General features: G+C 24.7%; 2 protein-coding genes across 10 annotated transcripts in view; both read left to right on the top strand.

Moving 5' to 3' along the window:
• The first annotated feature begins 209 nt into the window (after positions 1-209).
• Positions 210-4,560, top strand: LOC114131662 (uncharacterized). The gene is made up of 4 exons (XM_027996950.2): positions 210-449; positions 605-742; positions 2,666-2,819; positions 2,877-4,560. The coding sequence occupies exons 1-4, from the start codon at positions 389-391 to the stop codon at positions 3,010-3,012; spliced, it is 489 nt and encodes a 162-aa protein (XP_027852751.1). The 5' UTR covers positions 210-388; the 3' UTR covers positions 3,013-4,560.
• A 478-nt stretch (positions 4,561-5,038) lies between these two features.
• LOC114131660 (peripheral-type benzodiazepine receptor-associated protein 1) overlaps positions 5,039-12,120 on the top strand; it is a 38,472-nt gene continuing 31,390 nt past the window's right edge. For 4 of the 9 annotated variants that reach the window (XM_050201319.1, XM_027996945.2, XM_027996944.2 and 1 more), the window contains exon 1: positions 5,042-5,806. In XM_050201319.1, the coding sequence (XP_050057276.1) occupies positions 5,078-5,806 (729 nt within the window). In that variant the 5' untranslated portion in view covers positions 5,042-5,077. Of the gene's footprint in view, positions 5,807-12,120 lie in introns of all 9 variants that reach the window. The other 5 variants (XM_027996946.2, XM_027996948.2, XM_027996943.2 and 2 more) reach the window with 3 other exon arrangements.

Below are 12,120 nucleotides of genomic sequence, written 5' to 3'. Positions count from 1 at the left end.
AGGAAGTATGGGTGTTACAATATTTTTAAAATGTCATTTTATAAGGGCATCGATTTATACGAGTCTATAATATGAGCTTGATAAGGATTTGATCAGCTACAGCTTGTTGCACAAATGGTCATACTGTAAGTTATCGTAAGCAATGTTTTTCATTACAATGTTGTTTACGGTTTTGTTTTGGCTTCTGAGTTCTGATAATAATTATTAATTAGGAATCTACCATAGTACCATACTACCATATTATATCGTCGGTTGAACTGTTGTGTTGAAACTTGAAATGTTAGAAGTATAGTCTTAAATTAATTTTAAATTATTTAACTACATTTGGACAGTTAATATTTTTTATAGATTAACAGTAGAACATAATAGCTTTATATATATTATTTTCATGATGATAAGATCAAAAGCTTTTCTTTCATTAGTAATATTTTCTTTAATATTCGTACAAGGTAAGTACTACATTGCAGGGAGTGGCCTTATGGTATTTTTTGTTAAATTATCTTTTATAAAATATTTTGGCTAATATATTCTACTATAACAATGTTATAGTACAGTAATCTTTTAAATATAAAACTAATCTTGTTTATTTATCATTACTTTATAGCTCAGTCATATTTATTATGCTACCAATGCGTTTCAACACATCCTGGTTGTGGCACACCGTTTAAGTGGTTATGGCATAAAACAGTTTCTTGTCCTGAAGAAGATGATATATGTGTAAAAGTCATTGAGAAAGTCGGGGGTAATTATTTATAGTTTATGTTAGAAATAACAAAAATTAATTAATATTTGATTAAAAGAGTTGACTTTTACTGTACCTATTTATTTTAATATAATATATTAAGTAAAAATATTAAATTAATTTTTGTTTATGAATATTACATTTTTAGAATTGAAGTTGTTGGCTTTTTTTGTTCATTGAGTAAATCTAGAGTAAAATCTATTACAAAAATTATAAAGTATAATATTTCTGAGGTTTTAACTTATTATTTAAGTATGCCATTGTTTATTTAACTTAATATTCTACTTTTAAATAAAAGATTGACAGTAGTCAAATGATGTACTATAAATTATACGGGTCAAAGTTTAATATACTAATTTATTTTACAGTTTTATCAGAAATATTATTGGTAACATGTATTTTTAAGTATTGACTTATACTATTAATACAAATGTAGTACCTAATATAATATTCAAGTATTTTACCTTAGTTTAATTATGACTATTTTTGTGATCGTCATGCTAAAATTGAATGAGTTAATATTTGAGTGTGATTTTGTTATGTTTTAAATTTTGATTAAGTGAATTCAATACCAACTACATCTGTTTTTGTTTATGTGGAATATAGAAATTATAGTGTTCTTTGACAAATGTACATATTGATATAGTGAAATTATAATAAATCTGAAAACAGATTTGAATTTTTGGTGTAGTTGACTTACTAAATCTTTGATTTTATCATCTTAAACCAAAAAAAAGTTATATTAATAAAATGGAAATTGTGAGAAAGTCAATTTCAAATTGATTTAACAGCAAATTCAATATTTTTTTTCAGAATTTTTATTTGTTCAAAATTTGAATTGATTTAAATTATTTTTCAATTGAAAAAAAATTTATATTAATATATAATATATGAATAAATTATATGTAGTTTTTTTTAAAACAAATACATTTGTTTGGTAAATTCAGAGTTAAAAAATTTTTCCAATTAATAATAGAAAATTGTGATTATTTTTGCTTGAAACTACTATTTCAGTATTATTACAAATAATGATCTAATTCCACTCACTGACTCATCAACCTACAATATTGAAAACTTAAAATATTAACAAATTAATTATCTATTAAGTCTTAGTTAATATTAAATTTGTATGTTTTTGTATCCTTCTTCAATAATGTTTATAATTAAGAGAAAAGATTATGTCTACTTGAAAAAATAGTTCGTAGAAAAATGTATGGTCCTATTTTAAATAATACAGAACAGAAATGGGAAATAAAAGAAATGACTAACTATACCTGCTTTACAAAAGAGAAGACATGATTCAGGACTAAGGCCATATATGGAGTTGAGCTGATGTTAGTATTTTGAAATATGCAATGACATGTGTGGTGAAGGAAAACGGTCTTGGAGAAGATCGTGGAAAAGATCAGAGGATAAATATTAGACGAAATTGGAGTGGACTAGTGGACTGGGGGCAGACATATGATAAGGAATGATGGAAAGAAATCATTTTGGTAGCCAAGAGGCTAAATGGTTCTTAAAGCCTAAAAAAAAAAACCATCTATAAAGTGGAATATATTTATATTTATTTTCTATTTGAAACAAACAATTTAAACAAAAAATTCACAATAGGTTAGCTTATGTACTAAAACTAGGTATATGTATGAAAGGGGCTGATAAAGGATTTGCCCATCAGCAACACTTAACTAGATAAATTATATTTTTTTAAGTATTGAATGTAAAGTCAAATTATAATATTATACAAAATTGATGTGTCAAAACTTCAATAGCATTAACCTCTCATTTTTATTTTAAATTTCTCAAAAAATCAAAAAAAATAAATAAATATTTTAGGTGAAATTGTTTTATTTATGTTATGTATGGGTTTGAGAGAGTTAACAATTATTATTATAATCATATTAACTTTTATTTTTATTTTTTTAGCTGAAGAACGTATTACTCGTGATTGTTTGAGTTCATTAAAAGGTTTTCGAACAGATATCCCTGCTGATAAGTATGAGGGCTGCAGAAAAAGTTCCTTGGATGTAAAACTTGGTCACTATGTGAATAATTCAATTCCTGAATTGGATATTAAACGGTTTGTATTTAAAATAAACACAAAGTTATACATTTTAATTATTTTAAATATTTGCAGAAACTATTATGATTCAACTACTTGGTGCTTTTGTTATTTTGATCATTGGTGTAATTCAGCTAACATGTCTACATCTTCTAATTTACTTATTGTGCTGATAAGTATATATTTTTTTGTTCGTAATATTGACCAGTGAATATTTTTGTAATAATATAAATTTTAATGTAAAAGATTCATATTCATTATTTGTACTAAAAAATCAAACATTTATTTAGGTTTTTGGTTTTATTATTTATGAATAATTTAAAATATTGTTGATTATGTTATATATTATTTTTGAAATATGTTTGTATTCCACCATATTGCAAAGTTGGTATGTATTTACTATAAATTATGTTTAATTTTGTTAGCTAGAAGAACAGCACTATGTTTCAAATTCTTGTTTAATAATTTATAGTAATTATAGCACTTTTACCAAATAGGTTTATATAATAAACTATTCATTGAGATTAAGTATTATTTATGTTCAAAGTATAATTCAAAATACCAAACATTTAATTTACATATCCGTCCAAATATGTTTGGTCTTTTATTATATAACTTTGATTTATTAGCTTATTGATACATTATTTTTATAAGTAGAACTGTATTATATTATAATTTAGTTAATTTATTCTTTAAAGTAACTAAATCCGTCCATTTTATACTATATTTTTTTCTGTAAAATTTAATTTTTTTATACATTTTTTTTCTAAAATAAAATTTTTATATTGTATGGAAATATTTTGTAATTTATAAATAAAAATGAAATGAAATTATAAAATTTGAATTTTGAAATGATTTATAAGAATTTGATTTTGATAGATTTAATTATTAATTTATAAGAATAAAATAAATATATAATATATTAAATGAAAATTGTAAAATATCAATATTTTGAAGTTTATTCAGAAATACTATTATATTTACTATTTTTGTCTTTAGGGTACTTAGATTACATATTTTCATATTATTATAACTTTTATGTATTACTATGATTGAGGCATTCTATATTTTTATATTATTATTTATTATTAAGCTAGGTACTCATATAAATAGTACAGATCAAATAACTATATATTACAAAAAAAAATTCACAATTTTAATTTTGAAACCTGAAATATTTATTTTTTTAGTTTTTGTGCTAATTTAATTTTGCAGAAAATTTTATTGCATTTCAATTATTTGTCTATTATGTCATAATTATTCAACAAAAAAAAAAAAAAAATTGAAATAAATGAAAATCTAGAATGAACACAATCTTAATTTTCTAAGTATTATAAAAATAATTTAATCTTATTAATTAGAGATTTTTTTCAATGTAAATTAATAATAATAACATGTGAATTATGAATACTTACTTCAGTGAGACAGTGAATAAAGGTCAGAGTTTATATAGTTATGTAGTGATATACAGGAACGATTGTCTGTAACTTCCACCAAGTCTATTATGTGTACTGTGTAGTGAAGTCATGCCTCTCTGCACAAGTTGGCTGTCGAGTATGGTCTTATATCAATCTGAGTTTAGTAATATGTCTAAATTATACATATTAGTTAATTAAAACTATGTATAAATATAACATTAAAATATCTTAAAACTTACATAATCTACCTATGTCAATTAACTCTAAGAATTTGAAAAAAAAATATTTAATTGTATGTAATAAATTATTATAATATATATAATACTATTATTTATTATTAATTGATGGCAGTTTATTATTACTATATTAAATTTTAAATTAAAAATAATATTAAGCAATTTAAATTAAATATTATATATTTTCTTATTATTAATGTGTTTAATAATTGCATATCTTCTTCTAAAAAGTTTTAATAAAATAAAATATAAAATATATTTTAATTATATTGAACCGAAAGCGATTAGCTGAGTCTCTGAAATATCTTTTTAACCTTCGAAGTATATAAATTAAAAACTGGTGTAATTGTGCGATTATTTAGGTCCCCTCGTCGCACATTTGTTTGTACAAATGTTCGTACGAATGCCATATCCTCCTTATCCATCGTACACAACACACATTTAAATTTAATGCGTATGTTGTATGTGCGCGCGTGTGTGTGTGTGTGTGTGTGTGTGTTTGCGTGTGAATTATGTTTTCGTGTTAACTGCAATAGGAGTAGTTTTATATATTATTAATTGTGTTCATAATATAAGACATTTAGTAATTGACAATGTGTCTGTTTAATAGTGTATACCTACAATGGATACGGCGGCCACTTGTAAGTATTATGTGACTAAATTACTTGGTATTAGTCCTCCAAAACCAAATTGTGTGTACGATGTACGATCGGGTAATGTCCGTGATCGTGAGCAAAAATCATTGTTTCGTGTTTTTTACCGATCGAATGACCGACGTCGTAAACAACGTCATAGAACTAATATACAAGAATCGTACGTCCCTTCTATGCATGCGGACGAAGTTGGTGCAAAAATAGGCGATGGTCGTGTACTGGAAGAGGACACAGTTGAAGATATTGAAAAGAAGTTCCAAGGGTTTCGGAATGTGTTTGAGAAGTGTAAGGTAAAGAAAAAGAAACCACGTTTGTTCAATGTCAGTTCAGGATTGCGATTCACACTTGTTGCTAATTCCATGTTGATGGACAATCAAAAAAAGGCAACCGAAAATGTTACTACAGTTATCAATACCGAAGAAGATAAAATTGAAGAGGACTATGCTGATGACGAGGAAGATGAAGAGGAGGATAACGATGTAGAAGATGAAAATGACAATGTTGAAAAGGAAAACATGACAGACAAAGATATAGCAACTACTCCAATAAAAGAAGTCGTTAATGATTTGAATGAAGAAGATTTTTCTGAGTCTAAGTGTCCAAAAGATGTAGCAGATAAAGTGAATTCATGGATCGACAATTCTGTCAAGCAGACCGATGAATATTCTGAAGAGGAAAGTCTATTTGTCAACGAAGAGGTAAACCTCAATGATAAAAATAAATTATTAATAAGTGACAGCGTGGTAGCGTATGCCTATAACCACTTACATTTTACTACAGTAGATTGCTTTAATTTTCAATCTCAATAATTTTTCTGGTAGGAAAGTGGTATCTTACGTATTTAGAAGAGGGTCAAAAATAAGAAGTTCTCAGCAATGGCGCCAAGTCCAAAATTGTACCTATAAAATTAGACACCTCCATGTATAATTTTGACACGCTTTCTTATAATTACCTTACTATACACCAAGTATAGATTTTATATTGTCTATAAAAATAACACGAATAAGTAAAATATATTAATTTATTTTTTATAACTACTATAATTTTCTAAATTAGTACACTGAATGACAAAGATCATTCTTACTACTCACTAAATTCACTACTTATGACAATTGTCATAAGTAAATAGGTATATATTTTGGCGCCACTTGTTCCTAGTACCTTTCTTAATAGTTAGAAAAAATTAAAAAAGGAGGAAAAGTACCTAGTTGACCACTGTGCTGTACAATATAGAGAAGTAATCAAGAAGTAACTAATACATGAAATATATGCGTTAAATTTGAATTTAATGATAATGATATAAAAAACGTCTCTGAGCGAAGTTGATCTGTCAGCTTATATTTTAACTAAGTATATTGTATGATATATTTGTGTATTTATAATTGATTTTTTGTAATTTAAGTAATTAGGTAATTTTACTATAAATCGTAAAAGTATACTATAAAAGTAGGTTGATTTTTGATGAAAACATTTCATCAAAAAGTATAATTACTTATAAGAAATCTTGAGTTATATTATTAAGTACCTATTGGCTATTAGTATTAGTAGTACCTGACCTAACCTAACCTATTCTATTATGTAAAAATGTTGTCATATGTAAATTAAATAAAAATGAAAAAAAGTTCAATATTTTAAATGTCTTAATAGCATAAAAGAGCTTAGATATATTGAAATTACATCATATTTAATAAAATATGATAATAGTAATATTTTCAGGAAATTTAAAGTCTCTTCATATATTAATTTATAAATTACAATAAAAAAATCGATAAAAAAATAGAATTGATTTTGTGAAGATCTGGTTTTTATTGGAAATTTCCGTTTTGCTTATTTTTATTTTTGTTTTTGTTTATCTCGAACATTATGTAAAGTAATGAAAATTTTTATTTTTGACCCCAAAAAAGTACTAGGTAACTTAAGTTATCATACCATTTTTAGTAGACCAAAAGGTGATGATAAACTCAAAAATAAAAAAAATAAAAAAACAAATGTAAAATTTACACTGTAAAACCATATATTTCCCCCATAAAAAATACATTCATCGCTTCAATCTAAATCTAAAAGAACTAACTTTTCACCAATTTACTATTAAAAAATGCCGTCTAAGTCAGGCGTGCCCAACCAGCTGTATTTCAATCGACCCGTGGCCATTCTATACAAATTAGAAACTTGTGTAGGTATAAAATAAAAATAATAAAAAAAAGTTATTTTAATAAGTTTTTAAGAATTACAAAATATTGTACCATTTTTAATTTTAATTATTAAAATTGAATAGGTGTAGAAAAATGTACAATAAAATATACATAATGTACATTAATAAAATGTACATTTTATCGAGATTCGAGATAAACATAAAAAACCTATGAAGTATATACGGCCCGCAGTTTAAATATAAATTTTTAATGTGGCCCGCAAATTGAAAAAGGTTGGACACGCCTGGTCCAAGTTGAAGATTGATGCATTTCACTGCTCCTAAAAATGGAAACAGACACAAAGAAAAAAATATTATTAAAAAATTAATAATTTTCCCTTCATTCATTCTGCTCAGAATCTGAAATTAATTTAAAAAGTAAGAAACTGGTTATTAAATAAACTTTATGCCAAATTCGGTTTCAGTAATTTTATCGGATATCTGAGGTAGTCATTGTAGTTGGCAACAAACTGATACCTACTTTTAGTATAAAAAAAAATAAATAATATTCATGTAGCTCTCGACGACACGTTGTTGACATATGTGTGCACATGCACATTCTTTACACTACAGTCACGCACTCACGCACACTACCTAATGATCACTTAGATACTAGTTTATTAGTTTATTACAAATATATTCACACTACACGTACACATACTCATGCATTTAGTAAAATTCCTATATTGAACTCCATAAAAATGGCCTTAATAAAAAAGCTTTAATAAAAAAAAAAGAAAAAACTTGACTATTGTGGAAAATAATCTTTATTATACCTATAAAGCTATAGTCGTCGTACCAAATATTATGTATTATATTATACGTTTTAAACGATCTAAACTACCTATACATTATTGAGAAAGTCATAAAAATTCATCTGACAACACGTATTATGATACATATATTTTATTAATCTAAAAGATTTTTATAATTTATTATATGGATACTGAAGTAGAGTCCTTGAGTCTATTATTCCTTCTACGGAGTTGAGTTAAGTCCCCTAAATATGTCTATGGACAATGAACATAATTATGAAATTATACTGTGAGAAGTAAGTACTATCGTGTATTTGTGTATGAGAATTAAAATAATTGTTATAGAACGTAAATTGACTATAATGTATTGCGATTTGCGGGTGATCATTGTTGTAGTGTGCGCGCAATTGCCACGGGCGGAATATTATCGACCCGTATGGATGCCCACTCTTCCCGTAGAGAATAATTGTTGTGCGGGGCGCTTGCGTTTTCTCAGAATGACGCGTCGAGACTCGAGATCAACTGCAGACTGCAGACACCGCAATGGTGCTATTTTTCCTTTTTACTTAAAAAAAAAAAAATTAAAAGTGAGTTAGCTCCGACTTAGGATATTTTAAATCACGGTGTTAGTTGATGGAATTGTCGTACGAAATCGTGACCATGTTGACGACCGAATAGGCAAAAGAATTTTTTCTTGAAATTTTAGTTCCGTGTTTTTCATTCTAAAATTTGAATCATAAAAATTGTTAAAACATCCAATTTCTTAAAATGTTGTATTATCACAATATATACTATACAGTATATATTTATAATTTTAAAACCATTTGTTATAACTTAGGTATACTCGTAAATTACTAGTTGTTTCCTTGCTGACTGCTTTATTTTTGTAGATAATCATAGCTAATTAATTCAGAAAATAATGTGGCCTACTAGATGATTAATTATTAATTGATGATTTTGTTCTAAAGATATAAGTCAATCTCTAATTTATTTGGACAAATTTCTATAATTTCCGGCCTAGTATGTTGTAATATATTATATTATGTATTTTTGAGATTTTTTAGGTTAGGTATCTAGATTTTTAGGTATCTGTAATTATTAGAATATCTTATAAGAAATCTTTTATTATATTATGAAGTTTTATCTATTATAATAAAAAATTGTGAATTGGATATATATATATTATATAATACTAATCATTCAGTAACCGGTAAGTTTTTTTATGTCGCTGGACACGGCTGCTAAAAAATCTGCAATGCTTATTTTGTACCTTAATTTTATCGTATAACTAATTCCTTAAGCCGGATGCTTACAGTATGATTTTATCCTCTTTTGGTAATTCTTTTAAGTTTACCTAAAGCATCTAATGCTAACTGAGCTTGATCGACGTTAATTTTGTTTTTACTGTATACTATGTTAATAATAATTACTTGTAGATAATCAACGTGTACCAAATAAGCTTAAAAAACGTGTTATTTTTTCTAACTTGTATTTTCTTAGTTTCACATTTTATTGCTCTATACCTATAAATATTTTTTGGAAATTTCTTTTTCTATTATTCACAATTAAAATGACCCTTACAGATTGTATATATTCTAAAATAAAATGTTAAAAAAAAACTTTTTTTAAAATATATTATTCCAATCTAAACATTTTTATCAGAAAATTAAAAAAAAAAAACTAAACATTTGAAATTTTCAAATAATCTAAATTTAGTATAAATATTTTGAAAATTTCTTTGTGTAAAAAAAAATATAATTTGGTTATTTAAATAATAGTAAAATGTTTCAAGTTCTAATATAAATATTAGGTATAAAATATTCAAACATATTGTAATTCATTTGTATGATGTTAAAAATTGATATTGAGAAGGTAAACATTTTTGTTTTTCCATAGTTGTTTTTTATTTGAAAATTATTATCAATTATTTATATATTTAAAAATTAAAAAAACGAAAAGTATAGATAATCGCTTTGCTATATGACTGTTTATAAGGTTTCGAATGTATATTGCTATTGAGGAGTGAGTCACTATAATGTTTGTGTTAAATTTGAATTTAATGATAATTAATGGCGTATACAAAAAACGATTCTGCCTATTATTTTATGATATATTTATTTTGCTATTAAAGTAATGTATGTGATTATGATGAAATTCGTCAAAATTCTAGTTTTAAACACTTATAAAAAACCATTATGATTATGTATTTTTTCATTAAAAAAAAAATACATTCTTCACTTAGTTTAGAATCTAAAAAAATTAAAAACAATGTATAAAAACTAAAAAGGATCAACATATTTTGAAAATTGTGTCATGTAAAAAATAGTAGTATAAAGATTTTCGAGTTTAACTGATAAATAATAATTCTCAAAGTTAATAATCAAAGCATGTTTATTGTTTCAAAAGGTTATAACTTATAAATTATAACAAATATAACAGATCATTAATAACACTATACCGTTTGTTAGAAATACGAGTATAATTTTCATAGATCGAAATACTCTTGCTTAGAAATATGAAATTAATGTATAGGTATTGACATAAAAAAAAAAAAAATACAAAATACAAAACATAAAATTAAAAAATAAAAATTTTCGAAAAATATTGATATTTAATGATTTAGTATTATAAAAATAAGTATTTTAAAAAACGTTTATAAACGTTTTATGTTTTTAATATGATAATTTACATTTTACAATTTATTTTATAGGTAGTTACAATTTTACAGGTTTATATTTTTATTTTTTTAAGATTTGAATATTTAATAAATGATTAACAATAAATTATTTTTACTGTAATTTATAAAAGAATTGAGCGTAAATCTTAGGTTATTTTTATCCGATCTTATATTCTTATATTCACACTGTTCTAAAGTATCGGTTTTTATTTTAATAACAACAATATCTGATGTTATATTGAAATAGTTAATATTATAACAATATAATAAATGCGACGTTTTGACTAAAATACGTTCAACTTTTTGCGGCCATATTACTAATAGAAAAATAGATGATTAACAACTGTGTAATAACTAATACTGAGGACGCCACGTCTGCAAAAACTTATAATTTTTCATTAATATTTCACGCTTACAAGAATCCATTTTACTTTGTTATTTTTAAAATTAAAATGAATTGACGTATTTATTATCTAAGAGAGTATAGGATTTTATTGATATTTTAATTTTATAACAAGCCATTATCATTTTAAAATGTACAGTTTTAAATTACTCGTTTTTTTTTATATAATTTCATCTTTAAATTTTATAATAGATTATTTCACTCTAGTATTTAAATAAACGGAGTAAAATTGATGATTGTGAACGTAGTATATATAATGTAAGTACGTCTGTAAGATGGAAACAACATATGCGGGTGTGGCGTCCTCTTAAGAAAATTAAAAATATATATCTTTAGAATTATAGATGATGACATATATTTTCCTTTTTTTTACATCAATCCATTGATTTATCATTGAATTAATTTTATACAGCTCATTTTCAGTGACTCATACACGACTGATGAGGTACACTCGAAACATACTATATAGCATTTTCCGATATTTAGTATAATATTAATAATTTTAAATTTTGCCAATTAAAAACAATAATGCCTATAAAGTACCCTATCGGGTGATACCGTGGTGGCACTATTAAGTGTCTGCCCATAAATTCAACCTCCTGTCAAAAAATCATTTATTAAATTTATTCATTTACTGATTGTATTGTATAGATTGGCGATTGTAAATAGATTTTTTTTAATAATGTAAGGTTTACCTTGCTGATTATTATTTATATATATTTTATGAATATGATGTATTGAATGTAGGATTAATTTGAAGTTTATTGAAGTTGTTGAATTTTTGTTATTTATCAAGATATTTATTATGTCCCAAAAAAATGTTTGTACAGTTGTACATTTTTCTCATATTTGTAATTAAAATTTACAAGTAATAATATATTCATACAATTTATAGTGTATAATCATGGAGATATGACAATTTTATATTGAAATTAAATTTGAATGTGTTGGATAGTTGTAATACTTTCTGTATATCAAAACATTTT

Source organism: Aphis gossypii, chromosome 2, assembly GCF_020184175.1.
Source record: "Aphis gossypii isolate Hap1 chromosome 2, ASM2018417v2, whole genome shotgun sequence".
Taxonomy (NCBI): Eukaryota; Metazoa; Arthropoda; class Insecta; order Hemiptera; family Aphididae; genus Aphis; species Aphis gossypii.
Note: the sequence above shows the minus strand (reverse complement) of the source record. Positions and strands in the feature narration are given on the sequence as shown.

Coding starts and splice junctions, on each gene's coding strand:
- LOC114131662 (XM_027996950.2), top strand. CDS start 389: ATGATGATAAGATCAAAAGCTTTTCTTTCATTAGTAATATTTTCTTTA. Junction 450..604: donor TTCTTTAATATTCGTACAAG/GTAAGTACTACA, acceptor ATTACTTTATAG/CTCAGTCATATTTATTATGC. Junction 2,820..2,876: donor CCTGAATTGGATATTAAACG/GTTTGTATTTAA, acceptor AAATATTTGCAG/AAACTATTATGATTCAACTA.